The 22969-nt window shown below is 41.7% G+C and overlaps 1 protein-coding gene across 1 annotated transcript; it reads right to left on the bottom strand.

Moving 5' to 3' along the window:
• Nucleotides 1–2938: 2938 nt before the first annotated feature.
• LOC137266464 (von Willebrand factor D and EGF domain-containing protein-like) lies at nucleotides 2939–21640 on the bottom strand. Its single transcript, XM_067801965.1, has 20 exons — nucleotides 21449–21640; nucleotides 20035–20415; nucleotides 19454–19516; nucleotides 18331–18384; nucleotides 17745–17974; nucleotides 17224–17313; nucleotides 16732–16864; nucleotides 14867–15075; nucleotides 13967–14052; nucleotides 13552–13615; nucleotides 13080–13262; nucleotides 12690–12913; nucleotides 12112–12265; nucleotides 10852–10933; nucleotides 9695–9861; nucleotides 8549–8814; nucleotides 5513–5615; nucleotides 4572–4680; nucleotides 3657–3775; nucleotides 2939–3176 (listed from the first exon to the last, which is right to left on the bottom strand). The coding sequence occupies exons 1-20, from the start codon at nucleotides 21603–21605 to the stop codon at nucleotides 3006–3008; spliced, it is 3045 nt and encodes a 1014-aa protein (XP_067658066.1). The 5' UTR covers nucleotides 21606–21640; the 3' UTR covers nucleotides 2939–3005.
• Between the last annotated feature and the right edge of the window lie 1329 nt (nucleotides 21641–22969).

Here is a 22969-nt window from a genome sequence, read left to right as displayed (position 1 = left end):
TGGTCAGTAATTACAGGTGGTGTATTTTGATGGTTGGAATATTCCGAGTAGTGGGGAAGGTGTAACCCTATGTATGCATGGTTAAGTGTACGAATGAGTTGCGGGTGCCGTCCACACTCCTGATACCTTAATTACCGTAGAAAGGCAGTTGTAGTGTCAGCTGTCGTTTAGAACTTAGGTATCAAGCGATCATATATTGTCGAATAGCCCTCAGCTCTTGGTTTTCTTGGAAAATCGTGTTCTGATATATACTTAGTAGCGCTTTTTCGCGCTGGTGTAGCTGTTTCTACAATATAGGGTATAGCAGTCACCCCCAAAAACTGTCGATATTAAAGCATATTTTAGCCAAAACTGTGTATTCAACTACTAATCATATATGTTTATATTGTCCACGTGTCAGCCTTATGAATAATTAAAAAATGTATTATTTCCAAGTATATAGTGAAATGAACATGACTAAAAGGCTTGTATACTCACCAGCACGATCGATTTCCCACATTAACTAAACATCAGGCATACAGCAAATTCTGAAGGGAATTAGACTGTGCTGTGAACGCCACGCGCACACGCGCACACATAAAACTACAATAACTATAGGAATCTGGAATTGTGATGGCATGGATGACTGTCGGTTACTGTCAAAACGCTGACGTTGGCATATTTGCTTACAATGGGTGCAGACAAGGAGAGATACTGTAACCGAGGATTATCTAAGCGTTCAAAAGTGAGGATTTCTCAGATAACGAAAACTACTCAACCTTGTGTTTTTAACACATTATCAATGCTGCACGTGGTTATATTATTACAGATAATGACGCTTATCCCCTCCCGCAAATATTTACTTACATTACGGAAACATGTTATTGGTCACGAAATGATGTCTCGAATAAAATATCTCACACGTATCCAAAAATATGCCAGTCTTATACTTAAGTTCAATCAGCTGCTATGTAAAATACATTGAATTATGATTATGCAGTACGCGTTATCCGTTGTGCAGAGTTGCGTCCCTTAAATAATTCAGGCACCAGTGAGCATAGGTTTCCAGGTTGTCATCTACTTTCTTTTACCTATGGAATACTTTCAGACATACACGTACCTATAGCTCACGCTGTTGATCACTGGATTGTCTGGTGCAGAATCGATTTTTTACAGACCGCCGCCATGTTTCTCAGTGCGGCATAAAACTAAACTCAGTCACTCATATTTAGACCAAATTTAAGGTTCCACACACAATGTACATATTTGTCTGGTCGATCCTACCTGCACATTATGATTATAAGATATATGATATACAGATATAATTATTTATTCATTAACTATGCAGTGATTTGTTCATCTGTTTGGGAAGTACTTGCAAACTATTTTAACGATAATTTATGTATATATTTAGGCCAGGTATTAACCCATTGTATTATAGACTGTGCCACACAGGTGACCTGTGTCATTGTGACTATGGTTGTGGTTGATAACTGGGTCAAGTTCGACAAAGGTTTGGGTCAGTTGATAACATGTCAAGGTGAAGCTCATTGACGGGATAAACCGCTCAGCTCTTAAGAGGTCTCATTTAATAAATCTGCTAGATAATTAGACGTGTACGATAAACTCCATATCGTTTCGATTCCTGATCCATTATGCATATACAAGATTTTATAACACGCCTTGGGATGCTATTAATTCAAAACTGTATTGAAATTTGGATCAAACCTGGCCTTCGATATTTTAAAAGTTCTTCATATTACACTTCTACGACAATTGCTAGTATTTGAAATATAAATGAATACTGTAATTTGAAATGTTGTTCATCATTTAAAAAAGCTCGTTTTATTAACAATCCTGATAATTTCTATTCTTGGCAAATAACCCGTGATGGGCGGTCGGAGAGACAGGTACTCGTATCAATTACATAATAACATATTAATACATATTAACCTATGAATGATCGTTTTTTGCTTGGTTGAGCCACTATATAAGGCAGGGGTTCCCTTCACGAAGCAACCTTTACTAAGGTTAATCTTAAATCCCATTTTTTAACACTCCACTAACGTAACCCTTTTGACTTACGATCACCTTTCTGCTTTGTGAAAGGAGATCCCAGGTGCAGTTGTTCAAAACCAGCCTTAGGCCGATCCTCGTCCGTGCCACACCAGAAGACGTTAAAGTATGGTTCTTGTTGGTCCTTAACTGGCGATTGATGGTTACAACAAGGACTGGTCGAGTAGGAGTCAGTATGATGTGTCTGAGTGGGATATTCATGCTTAACTGCGGCATGGTATCTCAGTGAACTACCACATTGAAACCAGTTTTGGTAACAGACACTGAGAAGTGATGGCATTGGTCTCAACGGACGCAATCTTTTCGATGAGCTCGTAAAATCATCACTTTGGCGTGATCGCAGATGCGTACAAACAGTGGGGGAAATATCAATAGCAGTAGCTCTTGTTCTGGTAGTAGTAGTGGCAGTAGTAGTAGCAGCAGCAGCAGCAGCTCTTTTTGTGGTTGCAGTAGTGGTAGTAGTTGTGGTGGAGGTTTTTGGTGGTGGTGGTAGCGGTAGCAGCAGTAGCAGTAGCAGCAGTAGCAGTAGCAGCAGCAGCAGTAGCAGTAGCAGCAGTAGCAGCAGTAGCAGTAGCAGTAGCAGCAGTAATAGCTAATGTTGTGGTAATAGTTGTAGTAGTGGTGGTAGTAGCTGTCGTTGAAGTCGTAGCAGTAGTATCATTATTTTAATCATTGCAGAGATATCGAAGTTCCGAGTCTCCATAATCTGTGAAGAGAGTTTCTAGTGTCTTTTGTCACATTGTCGTAAAAGACAAAAAGCAACTAAATACATCTGATTAATTACCGGCGTTATCAGACACTGTATTCAACAGTCCATAAAGATGGTAGAGATGATGGCGGTATAACATAATCGTTCAATCAGACAGATGGTCATAAGACAAAATTAATGATCAAGTGTGTTTATTGCTACCGAAATATGTATGCTTTGCAAAAAGCCAGCAATGTCGCCTCTATACAGGCGCTTGGCAGACACAGGTGTTGTTTTGTTGAGTCATGGAACCCGTAGGTAGAAGCGTGAACCTGTCCAGACTCTTCCTAGGGTCACACATATACGTCTGCTGGCCAATCACAACTGTTTCACCAGACCTGTAGCAGCGACCTTCGATCAGACACGCGTCTTCCTGCATATAGACGGGTAGTCTGATGACGTCGATAAGGGTCTCTAGAGAGTGATTTTAGTATTTCGCCACTAATAGTAGTACCTTGGGGGGGGGGGGGGGGGGGGGGGGGGGCACCTGAATTGGGATTCACACATTTTACGCATGAGGACGCATGAGGGGAATCGTACCCGGGTATTCAGCATGTTCAGCGTGACGAACGAACGCTTTCTCCACATGGCAAACCCGCCGTGATGTTGCTGGAATAACACTAATAGCGATGTAAAGTAAGGGGTAACGCTAATAGCGACGTAAAGTAAGGAATAACACTAATAGCGACGTAAAGTAAGGAATAATTTGACGTTAAAAGCAAAGCATCATTTCGTCAGTCAAGCCCCCTAGTCTAACCGACCGGTCCACGTCCACGTATAGGCGTGACAGCAAACAGTAGGGGTGTTGTCATGATTCCCCAGGGGTGCATGGTGTAGACTAAAATAGACCTACCCTCCGGTAGCAGGTGAAGTGTTCATCACACATCTGACATTTGCCGTTGTAGACGACGTACGTGATGGAGTTTCCACCGACGTTGGACTGAGTGAGCAGATTTATGGTGTAGGATTGGGCTGAAATGTGCATGAAGGCATTAATTTGCTCAAGATCTGAAATTGGCACGAAGTACAGGTCCAGTAGGAACGCTTCGATTTAGCTCAAGAGAGAGAGCGAGAAAGAGATGGATAGAACAACGCTTGGCACATTATTGCCAACTTACACATTGTCAAAAATGGATACTTTCTTATGGATGACAGTTTCTTTATTCTATTATGATTTGAGCCTTATAACATTGTCAAAGGCTCTTAGTAACATCAGGATCTGAAAGATATCGGGATCCCAAGATATATGCCTATGTTGTTTACTCCCCGGCATAGGAAATCGATTCTGTCGATAAGCATATGCATTACAGGCGCATTGTGTTGTATTTTATTGTAAAAGTTATCATTAACATAATTGCTGCGCCTGGTGTATATATTTCCAAAACAAAGTTTACTATATTTACACTATAGCATAAAGTATAAAATCCACCCGACAGTTTCTTCCTGTTCGCGATTGGTGATGAGAAACGCAAAGAATTACTGATGGCAGTAGCTTCATTGCCATGTTTCCAACTCTCACAATTAGGGATTTGCGCTTTTGAAAGACTAATTGGTTTGATTGGTTCAGAAAGAAAGAAATTACTTATGAGATATCATAACACAAATTTGAACATAATTCTAGTTATACCACAGGCTGTTTGCTTAAGGGTTGTGGGTCCAGGAAGTGATGCAGTTCCATACGTTCATTGCTTTTGTGAAACGGTTTGGTGCAGGTAAACCGTGGATCATGGAAAGTAGGACAGACTTCGATGTCTCGGGGTCTACGCACCTGTGATGTCTGGTGTGGATTTCATATTACAAGTGAGGCTAAAGGCGTTTTCCCGGCTGTAAGTTCCTGTGTACGGTGTGTGAGGTCTGCTCGGCCTGCCTTGGCCATACTGCAACATAGAGCGTATAGGTTTCTTATCACTGTTGTCAGTATTTGCTCCCACATTAGGGCATATAAGGAAATATTCTTGTTTCTCGCTACCGCTCAACCCTGAGACTTTTTCCTATTTTCTACACTAGAGAAAATGCCACGGTGACTCAAACTTCTATAAGTTCTTATTGCTATCGGAGAAAAGGCCTAAATTTCCTCAGAAACCAAGGTGTTTTTTACATAAAATAAAATAAAAACGTGAAAATATAATCCAGCCGCTCGACCCATACGTTTTTTAAAACGTGATGAAAAACTAGATTATTATTTATGTTTACTTACAGGTAGAAAATATGGACACTAAATTAATGATAATCCATTTCGGTGCATTTTACACTTCTATATTCTGATCACGAATTGTTATCCTGCTTGACAAGACTTGAAAAATACGTTAGGGTGGAAAATGTAAGTATGCACACTGGAATCTCCATAAATGAATGGAAATATATATATTTCTTCATATTTTGTTGAGAATAACCTTAATCGGCTTATAAGGTTGGGTCGAGAAAAATGTTAACCACACATTTTGATTTTTCTATCAGTAGAGAATATGTCAGTATTCGAAAACGGGGGCACAATATATATATATATATATATATATATATATATTATACACAGACTTTCTGTATGTACTTTGAAAATCCATGAAGAGTGTGTCGCGATGTCCCTAGTTTTATCCCAACAGGGACCAATACATTATATTCATTGGGGAATCTTGGTTTTAAGCGTAACGAGTAGATTATGTTACCGCGAGCTTACAGAAACAAACACATTGTCTGGCTGTGGATACTTACAGATGCAGGTGTCACCACGCAGAAATTTATGTAACCCAGATTACTGACCGTCAGGGTGGGGCTGAAACAGTCGCTGGACACCGACGTGTCACACCTTGTCCCACTGGAAGGGAGATGACGACGTCCACAACTACTCACAATACTACGATGATGATGACGGTGGTGATGATGACGATGATGACGGTGGTGATGATCTGTTTGATAACCGTCGCATTAAGCAATATTCCAGCTTTGCGACGATTGTCCGTAATATTCTGGTGTGGACCAGACAATCCACTGATTAACATATGTTCAGGATCAACAGCTAATCATGAAGCATCACGTAACAAAGCTCTGTCAGACGGGAAACCTTCACTTACGGAATACATGTATTGAAAAAAAATCTCCCCAACCTAACAAAATCATCAGTTGAAAAAAATACTGCTCTGTTTAAGTATCTCATTGACTTCTGCAACAACCTTCTGACAAACATCGCCAATGAACAGATCACCATCTTCAAAATACAGCTGCACGAATCATCTGCAAAACTTCCAGATTGGACCAGATCTCTGCTCTGCTACGACGACTTCACTGGCTTCCACTTGCTGCTAACGTCCTTGTCCTCACATGTAAACGTTTACTAGCTCCTCCTTGCTGGACAGAACTCATACCAGTTTAATGCCCACAAAGGACTCTAAGATCACAAGATAAATGTTTATTCTCAACCCCTAGTGTGAAAACGTCAACTTTTGGCAAAAGAGTACGCTACAGTATCAAAATGGAACATTCTTCAAGAACATCTCAAATCTGCCTCCAGTCTGTCTTCTTTTAAATGTCAATAACCAAAAAAAACACACTCGTTTTCACAGTACCGTTAAAGCTATCGTTTTCTTTCAGCGCACAGAGCACACATATATGTTGTGAATTTACTAGCTTTATAGATGGATGTATTATTACTAATATTATTATATGCGTGTCACCACCTGAATAAAATAGCAACAATAAAAAAATGACTAATCCCCTAAGCAGATGAGGTACTGGAAAGGAGCCGTCGAGAATTATGAATAGTCAACGGGGTCTGTGGCCTTTCTCTATTATACCCAATAAGATGAGGAGAGGGGCCAGTCTTCCCAAACACCGTAGCTCTCTGTAGAGTTTAAAACCTATTCACGAATCCTACGAGTTTCCGGCGTGTCCCAGTGACGTGCCCCTTCACAGGGCATTGTGGCGCAATGGACGGCAGTTTAAAGACATCAAATACGGTACTGTTTAAAGCTGTCAGTATTCAATTCAAAGACAGCAATATTGTTTAAAGATTCCAACATATCTTTTCTGATATCCAAAATAGAATTATTACTAATATTGAACAATGTTACCGAGATATAAAAATATAAACACATAATTCAAACTTACAACTGTCCTCACATACATGAATCTTTTTGATATCCTTAATCAGGTTTTAAATCATATCGTTGATATGATTCTTCATATCCTTAATTCATTTCGTGATATGAATTTATTGTAGATATCTATTACCTGTATTCGAGATTTCTTGAGTTCATTCTAATATATCTTAATTCAATTTAAAATATCTCAAGTTTCATTCAACATATCCTTACAACTATTGATGATGTCATTATTGCGTTATAATCGTGACAAAGGGTGCCTGCGCACTAAATCATATTTAATGATTTGCCATTGGGATGATAGTGGGTTCCAGTGACTGACATCACATCAAGCATGTCGGTGAAAGTAGTGATTGGCCAAGTTCACTCACTTACAGAAAACATAAACATAACGTACCACTAGTATATTCATCTTGGCAATAGCTTTTGGATCTAATAACGACAGAAATAGAATAGAAACCTATACACATTTGTATCGTATTTGTATTGTTTTAAGATGACCAGTCACTGAAATATGGTTTTAGCTGTGGTAACTTTGGGCAGTATTTCTGCGATATACTGATAACATTAGCATATTGTATCCACCTCGGGAATAGAACGCGAAGGTTAAACTCATAAGTTAGCCAACTTAACAGATCATTGACTGGTGAGTGAACAGGTTGGATGTCACGCTTTTTTACACATCTGCTACTCATGTTTTACTTCCGTGTTGGGGGAAGTGCAAGTTATGTAAGTCATGGAAATTTATACCGGATATAAACAATTCATAAAGCATCATCAGCCAGAATATAAGAACAGAACTCAAGGGAGGCAACGCAGCACGGCGATTGTAAGCGACTGATATAAATGACGTGAGTGTATATCTATGGTCTATGTTTAACCTACAGTGCGATATCGGGTTCCTGTGGACTGAGGCCACTGCTCAAGCAATGTATAGTAAGCAGTTGTTTTGTACATTTGTTCTCATAATGACCCGTGAAAGTATAATATCGCGTTACCTATAACAGTCTCGCTGATGAATGCAGCATCTAATAAGGGCCTTTAAGTCACGCGAGGCGCTACTTCCGGTACTAAGCTGCACCCCAGCTCCCTTTGCTCACGCCAACGTGAAATGCGAGACGGGGTACCAGATTTGACGGGCATATATTTTAAAAAAAAGTTTTGTTCCAATTTGCGCGACAGCCAAATTTGACTTTACTAGACAGGGCCATGTGTACAGCCATGGTCGGATGTCACGGCCGTACCCCTGAAGGTCCCGGGGTAGAATAGGCCTTCAGCAACCCATGCTTGCCATAAAAGGCGACTATGCTTGTCGCAAGAGGCGACTAACGGGATCGGGTGGTCATTCTTGCTGACTTGGTTGACACATGTCATCGGTTCCCAATTGCGCAGATCGATGCTCATGTTGTTGATCAATGGATTGTCTGGTCCAGACTCGATTATTTACAGACCGCCGCCATATAGCTGGACCTATGAGTGCGGCGTAAAACTAAACTCACTCACTCACTGTCACGGCCGTTGACAGTCGTAATAGTAGGCTTATTTGGGGATGGCTAGACCGGAAATGTGCTATTCCTGCTAGGGTTGTAGTTCTATTACGGTGTTGCCAAGTGCCGTAACCTACTTACGGACTCTATGGCGTTCTACTCACCCCGTTATACCAGTAATAGAGAATGGTTCCCCCGTTTTGACAGAACAGTCGGTCCATCCCCATCCGCTCTCGCACTGACAAACACCTTTAACGCATGCGCCGTGCATACTACATAGGTTAGGGCACTGGCGAGTTAAGACTTCCGGTGTTTGAAGCTGTCCAGTCGAGGTGGTTATGTAGTTCTTCGGGTTACTGAGGATGTCTGTCTCACATTTAGACTGGAACCCCTGGACTGCAGACGCCACGTAGCTGAACCCGCCGGAAGCCTGCAACCATTGGGATTGTTGGCGTTTGATTTACTCAGATTAACTAAACACAAAAGCGGCTACTGATGTACCAACTACAGATACGGCACACGAGTCAGGGCCGACCAGCCTTTGTTTGACGAACTGGGCCCCGTCTCACGATGCTACGGTAGCGCTACTAAGTCTTTGTTGCGCTGAGGAGATGCGAATGCTTCGAGGAAAGTTGTGAGATCTTAGGCTTCAAACAGCTTTTGTGAAGCGGGACCAGGCAAGGTAGCAATAAGTACCATCTTTTAACGCCTTACGTCTCTTTCAGAGTCTGACCTGAGCATGATCCGATACGTCAGTTAGCACAGACGGCAGGGCGAATTAACTTCATTAAATATATGGGAGCAGAGAATGTTAAACAGCAACCTTGCCTCGGCTGTTCGGACACGATGAACAATTCAGTGACAAAGGTGCACCCCTTCACAATAATACATCCAACCAGTTATGACACGGTCACATAATCATAGCCGGATCGAAACACACACACACGCTGGCACGCACGCGTACACACAAAAGTATTGTTAAGTGACCTTTGGAATTCGGGAGGAAATGAAGTGTGTTGTATGTATGTGCCTCTGAAGACCAACAATAACCTGGGGCTTTAGAGGTGGTTACTAAACTCCTCTTTTTGATTTGATCCATAAGGATCACACGGGGCGGTGGGATAGGTTAGCAGTTGTAGTGCACGCCCTTCACGCCGAACACCCAGGTTTGATTTCCACATGGATTCAATGTGAGAAGTCCATTTCTGGTGTTCCCGGTCGTGATATTGGTGGAATAGTGCTAAAAGGGTACTCATTCATAGGCGTCAATGAGGCAACCTGCTCCTGTTGCTTCATGTTGTGTCGCGTACCTGGACATCATCCACACAGCTGCTGACAAAATCGACTACGTTGACTGCAATATGAGACCCGCACTCTGTCGAGGTAAAGTTGACAATGGCCTCTTGACAAGTTGCCCTGGCCTTGACCTCTGTAACCCCAGTCACGGTGGGCCAGGGATGAGGTAAAGGCTGGTATTCTGCAACAGGTAGGAGATTGCGTTGAGATATGGCCCAGGTCAAGACGGATGTAATCGAAAGAAAGCTGTTGCACTTTATTGTCCTAAAAATAATTTTGTTTAAGAGAAAACAGGTTTCTAGCCCTGACAGTCAGTGAACGTTTGGGGCTTGTAAAAATGAAATTTGTTTTCTCCGTGATGCCTCAGTGTAAAACTATTTCTCCACCCAAACAAGGGTCTGCGGACATGATTTCGGCACCACATTCGGCGAGTTTGTCGATGACGTTGTGTCTGGATAGGTCATATGGCAGGACGTCGTTGTCTGATCCCGTGATGACGTAAACGTTGTCGTGTGAATACGGCGAAGGTCTGGGATGGTCCGGGCAGTCATCACTGCAGTCTGAAACCTGTGGCGAAGATGGGTCACCCTCATCCATCTGTCCTGTCTTGGCGGTGTTGCACGTGGACGCGTCTCACCAGTGCACAAACGGTGTTCCAGTTTCAGTTGAAATGTGCAGCCACTTGTCGTTGAGACATTCCCCTACGGACTATCCCACTGACCTCATGACGTTGTGCATACGTTAGCCTTGGCATGCTATGCGTTTCAAAAGCCGTTTAAGTTTTTGAACGATCGCAAAGGCAGGGGTTGAATGTTTCAAAGTGACAGTATTATGTGACATTCATTTGCTCTGTTTCACTTTCCCGGAATGCACGTGCAACAACGTATTGCTCGTACTACGAAAACCACTGGCGTCACGGAACGTGGCACGTGCATGCATGATGGATACATGTCACTAACCTCTGTGTGTAAATCCTTATGTGTCTACACAGGTTTGATAAATTTAGATTTAAAATTTTTGTATGCACAGTTTCTTTTTGTGCCTAGTATAGATTACGATCACTGTCAGCTATGAACAGAAATGGAAAAAGCAGGAATATTTTACATACATGAGTTCAGTATTTTGGAACAGTCTGCAGTGAAGGGGTTTGGTTTACTTCGTTAAACATTACCTTTGAAAGTTGTTGTAATTGCTGGATTCTTCGCTGGAGGAGCAGTTATTGTCTTTGGCAGGAACTCCTTGCACGTTGGCCTCTGAAACACCATCGCCGAGTATCACGTTTATACACCACTACATGTATCACAGTCGGACCTAGTCCACATAGTCCGACACGTGCAGAATGCACGGAGGCTGGGATTTGTTAGTTCGTTTGTTTGAATGGTTGGTGAGTTTTTGGTGTGGCGTGGTTTTTAAATACAGGATCAAATCATCCAAAACTGTGTTCCACAATTTTTTGATTTTGCACAATGCCCTGACGTTATGAACTTGATGACGTCAATGACCAGATAATCAAGTATTTGACGTAAGCATCCAGCTACGTAACAGGAATACGATGACATGCAACAACCAAGTCAGTGATCCCGAATAACCGATCCTGTTAGTGGCCTAATAGTGTTGTTGTTCACTTGGCCGTGTTTGAAAATACATCAACGTGAGGCATTAATAGTAAACTCGGACTTTATGGTAATTTGACAAGTCCCCGGGTTAGACTTAAGTCTTCAGCAGCACATGCTTGTTGTAACAACTGACTGACTGGATAACAAACTAATATAGTAGATGCATAGCATCGTATCTCATTTACATTGATCGATGCCCATGATGGCAATCACTGGACTGGTTTTCTTTTTACAGTCCGACGTCATATTGCTGAACTATTGCTGGAAATGCCTTTAGCAGCAAATAGACAATCTGACAACATTATATAATCCATTTATCATCCAAAACTGTGTTCCACAAGAGATATCAAGCGACAGTAGATTTTGCACAATGCCCTGACAATGCTATGACGTTATGAACTTGATGACGTCAATGCTATGGCATCGTTGCACCGCAAATCTAATGCCAACGCTGTGTTCAGAGATGTACATATTTCATTGAAGAATAATTTTGATAAATAAATAAATAAATGATAATGACAAATAGTATGTCACCCTTGTGTCTACTGATATCAATTATAACTACACGAATTGTATAAAGACTTGTAGATAAAGGTAAAAGAAATCATCGGATATTTGTTACTTCATCAACTCGTGTTAATATATTTGATATCGGTAGACACTTGGGTGAAATTCTCTATATATCTATGCTTACACGTTTAACGCACACACATTAGTCTTACATGATCGTTCACGTATACTGGTAACTTACTGGCTTACACACACTAAAAGCATCGACACACTAATTATTATGTACGAATATATAATCGACTCACATCGATAAAAGGGTCGCTGACTTTCAAGCCTTGTTGACACTGAACCTCCACCACATGACCTGGCTTACGGGGTGGGCAAGAGCAGTAGATCTGGGGCGCAACCTTCGTCGTGTGTACGTCTTTACCATGAAACAAGTCACTGTCTGGGTTCACCCTGGGAGAATATTACACAAACAGGTGCTTTTCTGTATGTCTGCACAAGACAAGTCATTTGTGAGTCAATTCGCTTAATTCGCCTAATTTCAGCACTATTACTGTTTTAGGTGAAAGACATGCATGTCTAAGATGTTACTCATAGAGTGAGCGAGTTTGGTTTTACGCCCGCATTTACCACTAGGCTGCCACCCCCACCCCTGAGAATAACCGAGTCTATTGTCATCAAGAATTGTCTCCCTTTTTCCCCCACGGCACTTTGGTTAAAACCACGTGGACGGGAATGGTGCTGATAATAGCATAAACCTGGCAAAACTTATTTTGGATCATTACCACATATGCCTGGTGCGCATAAGGGACACACCTTTGTCTTAAATCAGTGTTTATGAAATCGAAAACGATGTACCAAACCATTCACCCCTCACCTAAAGAGGTCGATAACATTGCCGTTAAACTCGCCGCTGGTCGCCAAGGTCTTCATGCCGTTAGTGGTCGTGCCTATGTTACACGTTTCGTGGTAGATGTCGGTGTTGTTGACGATGTCGGTGAGGGAGACAATGCCGGAGGGGAAGGTGAGCTTCACGTCTAGATAGTGACCGTGCGTATGCTGATGGTAGACGTTGATCCTGTGCCCCATTGGGGTGTAGATCTGCAATAACAGAACTGAGGGAGTACTGGCTTTATGAAACAAGGTCCAGACATAATACACAGAACGCCGTCATATAGATGAAATATTGCTGAGGGCGGCATTAAACGATAAAAAAACGAGTACAAGGATATGGACTGACGAGGATGGAGTATAGAATGTGGACAACCTGGTACTCATTGGTCCCACAACGTTGCAGCGTGTGCGATGCCGGGCGTTTGTTGCTGATGACGGTGGGGTTGGTGCTGCCCCCGTCGGTGTCTATAACGGTGGTTTCAGTGCCTGTCTGTACAGCTATAGCTGTGATGACTGCGAGGTGTGTCGGGTGCCAGAGGTTCGTCTCAATCTGAACCTACAACATAGTTTCGGAAAGCAAACATTAATTCGCTTTCAGAGAAATTATGCAAGATTGCGGATAACCATGCTTAGAAAGGTAAGTCAGTTAAGTCAATGCTGGTTAACTTCAAAGAACCAATTTAGTTACAGAGATATTTTCACTTATAGAGATATCTATAAAATACATTTTCAGGACATTCCCGCATTTCCTGTGAACAAACGGACAAAATACTCAGACTGGTCAAAAATATCCTAATGAAACAAATTATTACCATGCCATAAGTTAAAATGCCTAAACTTTTTACCGCTATGGGTGCTCTGCGATCTCCGGCCAAGTTGAAATGCCCAATGTGGTACAGGCTGTAGAACCTAAAACAGTATATCTTCTATATATATAGACAAATCAGCTCTAGTAATATCACAGATACGCTATGGTAATATCACAGATCATTTTTAGTAATGTGATTATCCCTACATTTATGTAACGTACACGACGTACTATGCATACCACTATCAAAGAAAAAGGCGTACCTTAACTTCTTTGAGTTGTACATTATCTCGAATGTAATATACCTACCGTGCATCACGTGACCTGGATTGTATGGCGGCCCATGGGGATTCAAGTCCTGCTCGGCAGAATATATGTAAGTATTCGAAATGTCGGTGTGGATAATTCATACTAAATTGTTTAACATACAAATCTGGCGTCAGAATACCTACCCTTTAATTGCAGGGTTGAACGACTGTAGGAAGTGGGGGTCGCCAACGGAGGTGCAGATCTTGAACTTTGTGTCTGTCACCGACACCTGCACAGTTAGATATGAACTAATGAGAGAGAGAGACTAAGACTAGTGGGAACGGTTTGCTTTGTTGTTTAACGCGATATTCCAGCTATATAGCGGCGATCTAAAATAACCGAGTCTGGACCAGACAATCCAGTGATCAACAACATGAGCATCGATCTGCACAGTTGGGAACCGATGACTTCTATCAACCAAGTCAGCAAGCCTGACCACCCGATCCCGTTGGTCGCTTCTTACGACAAGCGTTGTCGCCTTTTGTGGCAAGCATGGGTTGCTGAAGACCTATTCTCCCCTGAATCTTGTACCCGGTCAGTAGTTGTTGTTTACACGATCTTTAGAAATATACAAGCAATTTGGCGTCTGAATATAGGTAACTGTGTTAGGGTCAGACAAACCAATGCTTATTTCTCAGAACCGTGTATACCAATGACGCTTTAATAATTTTCTTTAAAGGGTGCTTAATACCATGCTGTTTTTAAGGCATAAACAGCAGACGGTAAATAATTGAGTCAGGACCAGTTCGATACATCTGGACCTCGTCGCTGTTCGCCATGTCGGATCCGACATTTTGACAGCTATTAATTCCACATATCCGCCGTTGTCTGTTCGTCATATCAGGAGTTGCCAGTTCGTGATGTCTGGCGTTGTTGGCTTAAATCATATCAGCAGATGACATTTCGTGATTTCGGATGTTGTTGGTTAAGTCATATCAGGAGTTGCTAGTTTGTCATATCAGGAGTTAATGATTCGCCATATCAGGAGTCGGGAGTCATATCATATATCATATCATGACCAACATAGAAGGTACATAACGAACCTGTATTGGCGGCACGGCGGCATTGTTCCACACGTCCAGACCAGAGAATGGGTCTGGTGTAATCCCCAGTGACAAGGTGGTCTGGGAGTTGGCCTTTATGACGGGATCCAGCTTTGTAGCTACTTCCAGAGACAGTCTCGCCTCGTGGGTGGAGGGGTTCCAGTCGGTGGGTGTAAGGTATAGGTCACAGCTGCTCACCGTGAACAGTTCTACAGGGACATGGTTACAGGGCTGCATTTAATAAGGATTTAATCTCACATGAAAAAATGAAAACACATAATAACCAGTATCTACAGTGCGTTTCAATCGGCGAATTCCTTTGACATTTTCCAGTTTTCATCACCGGCTTTGAATTGAGCTGTGAGAGGAAATCCTAGATTAAATAAAGGAAATCAGCCATGACGTGATGTGCCCTTGTTTGAATGTCACAGTATGTGTTCAATTGTCTGGACTAAGAATCTGTTTCTTTAAATAAATCATCTCGTGATGTAGTTTCATGCAATAAACACAACTCTTTACATTCACCCTGTTGGTACTCAGGGGTAGAAAGGAAGGTCCGCACTCTGTGTTTGTCGTTAGAGCGAACAGAGAGAGGACTGGGGCGGTCAGTCTTGCATGTGTATGAATCAAAGCGACTGGGCACTGCTTACACTAGTTTACCTGTCCCAGACTTGATAATGTACAAGCCGTTATGATAGGGCTGGAATAGGTGTGAGTGCACGTTTCGAAGCATATTCTTTGCTGTAACATTTATTCTTTGTTTACAACAAAGTTGGCTATAATTCTATAACTCATCGGGCGATGGGGTAGCCTAGTGGTTAAAGCGTTCGCTCGTCGCGCCGAAGACTCGGGTTCGATCACCTCATGTTACAATGTGTGAAGCCCATTACTGGTGTCCCAAACCCGAATACTGTTGATAGAGGCGTAAAACACAGTTGTGTGTTTTTACAGAAATCCAGGTACTCATGTAAAAAATATGTTAAATTCTGTATATTGTAATATATATCAATATACATTATATAAAATATATTACACGGAAACAATGTCCATTGATATTGATGATAAAATTACGCTAAAATATATATCTTTAAAAATCACATGTACCATAAAGTGTCAAATGACTAGATGTAATGTTGTTGTTGTTTTTTTAAATAGGAAAAGCCCCTGATTGCCGAGGATGTCTTATAGCCCCTATCCAAAATTACAATGGGAGATGGACAACAAAACGCATTCTGATCAAGAAAACATTGAACTCTTAATTGTTTATAGCCACAATGAGAAATATTCCAGCTGACGGACACCCCCAGTAATAACCTGGACCAAACAATTCAGTGATTGATAGAGCGAGCAACGATGCGCCGGCTTACTACGATACGAAGTAAACGGGACTGACCACCGAATCACTTTGGCCGCCCCCTACGACTAGTATATTTTCGCTGGATCAATTCTGACCCTGAGTCCTCAGTTGGAATACAGTTCCCTCATTTCACTGCCACTATATGTAAGCTTCGTGAGTTTCCCATATTTTTTTCAAATGCATAAACAGCACCTGTTACTTTCACTGACATGATTCTACACATTATCTCCAACGTCCCACGCCTGGTCAACAATATACAAGTACACGTGACTTAAACACAGTGTGGTCTGTGTCACTCAGACATTCATCCTTGAAGTGAGTGAGTGAGGGGGTTTGGTTTTGCGCCGCTTTTAGCAACATTCCAGCAATATCACTGCGCTGGTCACCAAAAAGGGGCTTTACGCATTGAACCCATGTGGTGAATGGAACACCGGGCTTCGGTGTGACAGAAGACTGTAATCACTAGGCTACCCGACCGCTACCCGACCGACTCTTTAAAGTGACGTACCTGGTGATATGACGTGGAGGTGGAGTCTGCACGACGTCTGTGACGACATGCCCTGACAGTAGACAGGAAGTGTAGAGATGACCTTGATCTCCGTATCAATTCCTTCCACAATGTTCAGAGGATTAGGCTCGATCTTGATAAAGAAGCTGATGATGAATGAATGTGGGAGATGGTTGCTTAAATTTTCAACAAATTTTCAGTACTTACTCTAACCTGACACGTGCCTGCTTCGCGGACTTTGAATATTATTGATTTTCCTATTGAATAATTATATACAACTAAGCCCTTTATACGTTGCCAATGTCTGTTTTAAAGCAGTATAGCTGCACAGGATGGCTTTGTTTCCAGCAACAATATCATAGGAATAAAGGTTGTTATCGCACGTATTGACTGCGTGGTTACAAATATTCATCGGCGTTAATGAGATGTCGAGTTAACGGTGTTCGAGGTTTGGAGCATTCGGGACAGAAGGGTTGTAAATCCAAATAATACCTTGATGCCGCCGTAATAGCTGTTGCTGGTGTAGGCGTGGGGGTTCCAGTTGTTAGTGTTGCCGGAGGAGGATTGGACACTGCAGGTCAGCTGAAAGTCAGATAGTAATTATGTTTCTAAGCTGTAGTAGATGGTTCTACCGCCTCTTTGATCTCAATTACATGTAAATTCCAGTGTCAGGTTTGTGTGGGAGGATATCAGAACTGATGCTTGTCTTAGACGCAAACAACAGTGGTGAAATACACCCACCAATTTGGCGTTATCGTGTGCTCTTTTACTGTCTAGTTCTTTGTAACGACACTCATCAGCCCTGTATCCCGACATCACCATCCACAACTGCCGATGCAGTAATTTTGTGTATTGGATAAAGAGTTCGCCGAAGACCTGGGCTCGATTTCCCAACGTAGGTACAATGTGTGAAGCTGTTTCTGGTGTTCACTGCCGTAATTTCCCTGAAAGCGCCGTGAAAATTCACTCACTCATGACAAAACAGGAAACGATTCTTCGTAATAGTTTCTCACATTGCTATTGACATGTCCCTTCCACTGATTCAGGTCGAAGTATGCCGTTCTCGCACTGCCCTTCACTATCGTGCTGCCCACCGGAACTCCGTTCATAGACCATGTGACCTTGAACTCTGCGTCCGGTGACGTGTCGGGTGACGTAAAGCTGCACGCTTGTCTGTAACCAGTACCCTGTGACGGCTCAGGGCCGGATAAGGTCACATTGTCCGTGACTTCCGGGTAGGGAACTGAGGTAGAGATGGCGGTTACTGCATGTCTCATACTAGGTAGGAGCATAAGATCAGATTGGAACTTTTGACAAAGGGTAATAAAGCAGCGATTTAAGGATTGATGCCGATAAACACTGCCGATGAACACAATCAACCACCGATTTACACAGTGAGCACTCCTTGCTTTTCGTTTATACATGAGTACACGCAAAAGAAATAGACATAAATTCTTAAATGAGTTTAAAATTTCGTTCCCTTGGTCTTCTTACTCATGTTTTATGTAAAATTCCACACTTAGTCGACAACAGTATAATACCTGGATCGTCATATGTGTCCAACTGTTACTGTAGTATGGGTGACATGACATACGTTACCTCTGCAGGGTTCGAATCCAGATGCAGAAACTTGACCGGCCGGACAGGGGACTTCTGTAATCAGGTTCACAAAACACTGGTTGGGCATTTACTGAATCCTGCTGGAGGAACTATAATAGATAAACCCGCCCATGGTGACCAACTCTATCTCAGTTAACCTTTCAGGTCAAGGTCAAGGTCAAACCTGCTTTATAAACATTGAAGACGGACCGCAACAGGTTCCATCGCAGCTGAGCGTTGAACAAGTGTTAAAAGTCTTCTTATAGTACAAGTAGAATGTACTCGTCATTTTGAGTGGAGATGGACGAACAGTTGTCACAGACAGTTTCAAAATTGAACTTTTCAATATTTAGACGACAACCTGTTTCCGTCTTGTTGCAAATGGAATGTTCTGCAGGGCGTTCCCATATATGCAAACTGGGGTCATTTGTCAGGTCGTGGCTCATCTAATACTTGTCAAGCAATAAATTTTCAGTACACGTGAGCATGGCGTTCAGACTGGCATATCTGACTTCTCGAAAACAAAGATAATCGAATTTCCAGTATAGCCGCACTATTTTATTGCTGCATATATTTCATCTTTAAATGGTATCTTTCAAATGTGATTTTTCACGCTGAAAGAAAATGCTCGAATAGAGGCGGTACATAAAATGAATGCTTCCATCTGATTGGGTGGAGAACTCACGCGTCCTCTATTCCTACTGGGCAGTCAAAGTTTGCTGACTGAGGATTGGCAGTAGAGACCTATGGCGGTAGAGTGACATCTTCACACACAGTGCTATGGTACTGGACTAAAATATCGTATTTCAGTAAGACTGAACAATTACACAGCCATATTTGTCAAAAATGTGGAGATATGTGTCATCCTGGTAAACCGGTATGTCAATATTCAGGTTTACTTAGGTTTCTCAGATGTGGGATGTTAACTGACGAAGGTACGGTTGCAGCACAAACACTGCATGCCACAAGCTCACTTCCTTTGCACTTAGGTAAGCTATATCTGTCAGGTTGTAATGCAGTGGGCATTTCGAACAACGTCCAAGTGGACTGATTTGGGAAATAGACTTGACTTATTCATGGAACAAAAGCTAACATGTTTATGAAAACCAAAATGAATACTTACTTTGACATGGTGTGAATCCAGATTGTGATGTCTGATATTGAGGACATGGTTGTATTGAGGTGTCTGGAATACATATAAGGGAGATGTGCTAGCTGAAGGTAGTGACTTTTCTGGAAGGATACGGCTAGAACTGATGGTATAACCGCCTGTCATACGGAGTTGCGCCTGTAACCCATAGCAGTAAAGGCAATTCGCGGTTTCTGACCCCAGACTCACAATTCTAATCTCTCGGATACAGTACGTGCGAATAGTCTAGTTTCAGAGAAATACAAAGTTGCGTCCCCTAACCGTACCAGCATCAGATGGTCGTGGGTCAGGATCGAAGATTAGTGCGTTTTAGAATTTTGGGTCTGAGATCGTTATTTTCAGAAACTAGTGTATTGGAGTCACTCACGTGCATGATCCATCTCAAACAGTATTTCTGTCATTTCGTATACACACTGTTGTCTGTTTGCTGTTAAACGCCGCGCCCAGCAGTATTCCACGGCATGCGTAATCAAGACTGGACAATTAAGTGATTGACGTTGTGAGTATAGATCCATGAAAAAAGGCATGGCAAAAGAGGGAGGGGTTGACATTACCTGTACAGACCACCATGGGACACATGATGGTCTTGAGGGGGAACTGATACACCAAGTACTTCCCACAGTTCCTCACAGGAACCTGTTCCGACCACAGGCATCCTGTTGGCGAGAGACCAAGATGGTTGAAGCAGAACTTCCTGTCGGCTGATGTGCCGATTGGCGGGATTTGGTCATCCATCCAGATTGTTGACTCAGCGCCGCAGTGGAACTTGCCCACCTTCGCCATGGCGACCTCGGCACCGGTGAACCTGTACCATCCTGGAGCCAGCGACTTGTCACACAGTGATGCCGTGGACGGGTTGGTGACCACGCCCTTGTCCCTGACACGCCCGTCCAGCGATGTGTAGGAGAGGCATGGATCAGAGGCACTGTTTGCACCTGGAAGAAGCACAAGCATTATTTATTCATTTATATTACTCGTTCATTCACTCGCTCTTCCACCCCCACCCGCTCGACCATTTACCTATTTATATATTTTTATTCTAAGTCATTCATTCATTCATTCATTCATTCATTTATTTTACTTGTAAGACCTTCTGCTGTGTTGCGTTTTTTTAAATACCATTTTCATAAAAGATTTGTGAGTGATTGTCAGTTGAAAGGAAAGAAACTGGACTTGAAAATAAAAATCTGGTGTTTTTAATACTTTAACGGTTTTAATTACAAGTGTTCTATTCTTTTTTCCGGGTTTCTTGTCATGCTTTATATGGCACTGTGGGTGAAAATCTGGAAATAAATACAGGGACAGTTGTATTTTCTTGCGTTCTGTTATCCATTTCCACGAGTCAAAATTTCAACAAGTCAAATATCATTAAATGTGAATTCTGTTACTACTACAATCCCGAACGAACAATGTTAATCACTTATAATCTGTTCTATCATGCTTGTAAAACAAGTGTTTATCTGTGGTCAGCATTCCCGTTTGGATAGATTATATATAAGTTGGACCCTTATGCTATAGGCCCTTTGTTCCAGCAGGAATGTAGCGTTATGGTCTAGTTCTCCGACTGTTGTCTCTGTGGTTATTTCGATCTCAGTTATGTAAATAGCACCTGTTGTACTTTTATCTTTTATGTCCTACTGACATCTCCTCGCTAGTCACGATTTTCAGATATTTTGCAATTCGCGGTTCTCATTCTCTGGATATTTTAAACATATTTAAATGCGTTTAAACAGTACAATGCTCGCAAAAAAGTGTGAGGAAGATTTCACATTCCTTTCACAGATAAAATCTTAAAATAGACAAAATCACAACATTTTGAAAAAAAACAAACAAAAATAACTTGCACGACGCCCCGCTTCCCATCCCCATAGCCCAATACCTCCCATAGGTCACATACGAATCTATTACAGAGAACTATGATATGCTCAATTGAGGACCCCCTTCAGTTTTCATAAATATAAAACCTACCTGCAATCAAGAGCACACATAAAACACCCACTGCTTGTGTCATTTCAGTTCGGTTTAATCTCTGGCTCAACCCACGGCAAATGCAACTGATAAGGACGATCAGACGGCATGACACACTTGGTAAATCTGGTTCATTTTTAGTGCAAAATGTATGCATGGAGATTGGCGTTAAGGTGGTAGGTAGTGACGTGTACAGGTGGCACGCTAAAGTTCGCTGCAGCTCGCGCAGTGGTCACAGATTTGTATGGCAGTAAAGCATATTTCGATCTCGCAAATACACGGGGGGACTGTAACGTGAATTTAGTAGTTTGCTTGTCTTGTTTTGTTTTGGAGTTTTTTCCGTTTTTTAATTCGAACGAGCATGTTTTGATAACCTTTCATCCCTTTAACAGAAGGAATATCTTGATAACTTTACGGTCTAAAATGAGAACGTGTGATATCTTGATAGCCTTGCAGTGTTTAGTTAGACCGAAGGATATTTTATAACCTTTCAGTTTTGAAATTAGAACGAGTTATGCTTCAAGAACATTTCAACCATGAATTAGAACGAGTGTGACATTTTGATAACATTTCAGCCTTGAATAAGAACGAGTTATGCTTCAATAGCATTTCAGTCATGAATTAGAACGAGTGACATTTTGATACCATTTCAGCCATGAATTAGAACGAGTGACATTTTGATAACATTTCAGCCTTGAATAAGAACGAGTTATGCTTCAATAGCATTTCAGCCATGAATTAGAACGAGTGACATTTTGATAACATTTCAGCCTTCAATAAGAACCAGTTATGCTTCAATAGCATTTCAGCCATGAATTAGAACGAGTGACATTTTGATAACATTTCAGCCTTGAATAAGAACGAGTTATGCTTCAATAGCATTTCAGTCATGAATTAGAACGAGTGACATTTTGATACCATTTCAGCCATGAATTAGAACGAGTTATGCTTCAATAGCATTTCAGCCGTGAATTAGAACGAGTGACATTTTGATAACATTTCAGCCTTGAATAAGAACGAGTTATGCTTCAATAGCATTTCAGCCATGAATTAGAACGAGTGACATTTTGATAACATTTCAGCCTTGAATAAGAATTGAATTCAGCCTTTAGACAGAACGAGTAATAGCTTGATATCCTTATAAACTTTACATAGAACGAAGGATATTTTATATCCCTTCAGTTTAGAATCACGTTGGATAACTTTTAAAAGGACGAGTGACATTTTAATAACAATTCAGTCTTGAATTAAAACCAGTGATATTTTTATAAAACTTCCAACATCTTGTGTAAATATATTATCTAGTCATCATTATATCTGACGACAGGATATATTCCTATATTCTGTGCTATGCCAAAATGTCCGTGATTACAATGTCCATGGCAGAGGGGAAGTTGACTGCTCCAATTCTTCTAAGTCACTTCATTGGACATTGGAGCTCGAAGTCTTAAAGAACTGAAACAACACTCTCCAACTTGTTTGGTCCAAGTATGTGTTGATGGTACAGGCTCTTCGCAAGTG

The sequence above is a fragment of the Haliotis asinina genome, chromosome 15, assembly GCF_037392515.1.
Source record: "Haliotis asinina isolate JCU_RB_2024 chromosome 15, JCU_Hal_asi_v2, whole genome shotgun sequence".
Classification (NCBI taxonomy): Eukaryota; Metazoa; Mollusca; class Gastropoda; order Lepetellida; family Haliotidae; genus Haliotis; species Haliotis asinina.
The sequence above is the reverse complement of the archived record's forward strand: the minus strand, read 5'-3'. Positions and strand labels throughout refer to the sequence as shown.

Coding starts and splice junctions, on each gene's coding strand:
- LOC137266464 (XM_067801965.1), bottom strand. CDS start 21,605: ATGCATACATTTTGCACTAAAAATGAACCAGATTTACCAAGTGTGTCA. Junction 17,975..18,330: donor TGGATTCGAACCCTGCAGAG/GTAACGTATGTC, acceptor TCTCTACCTCAG/TTCCCTACCCGGAAGTCACG. Junction 13,263..13,551: donor ATCGCAGAGCACCCATAGCG/GTAAAAAGTTTA, acceptor ACTATGTTGTAG/GTTCAGATTGAGACGAACCT.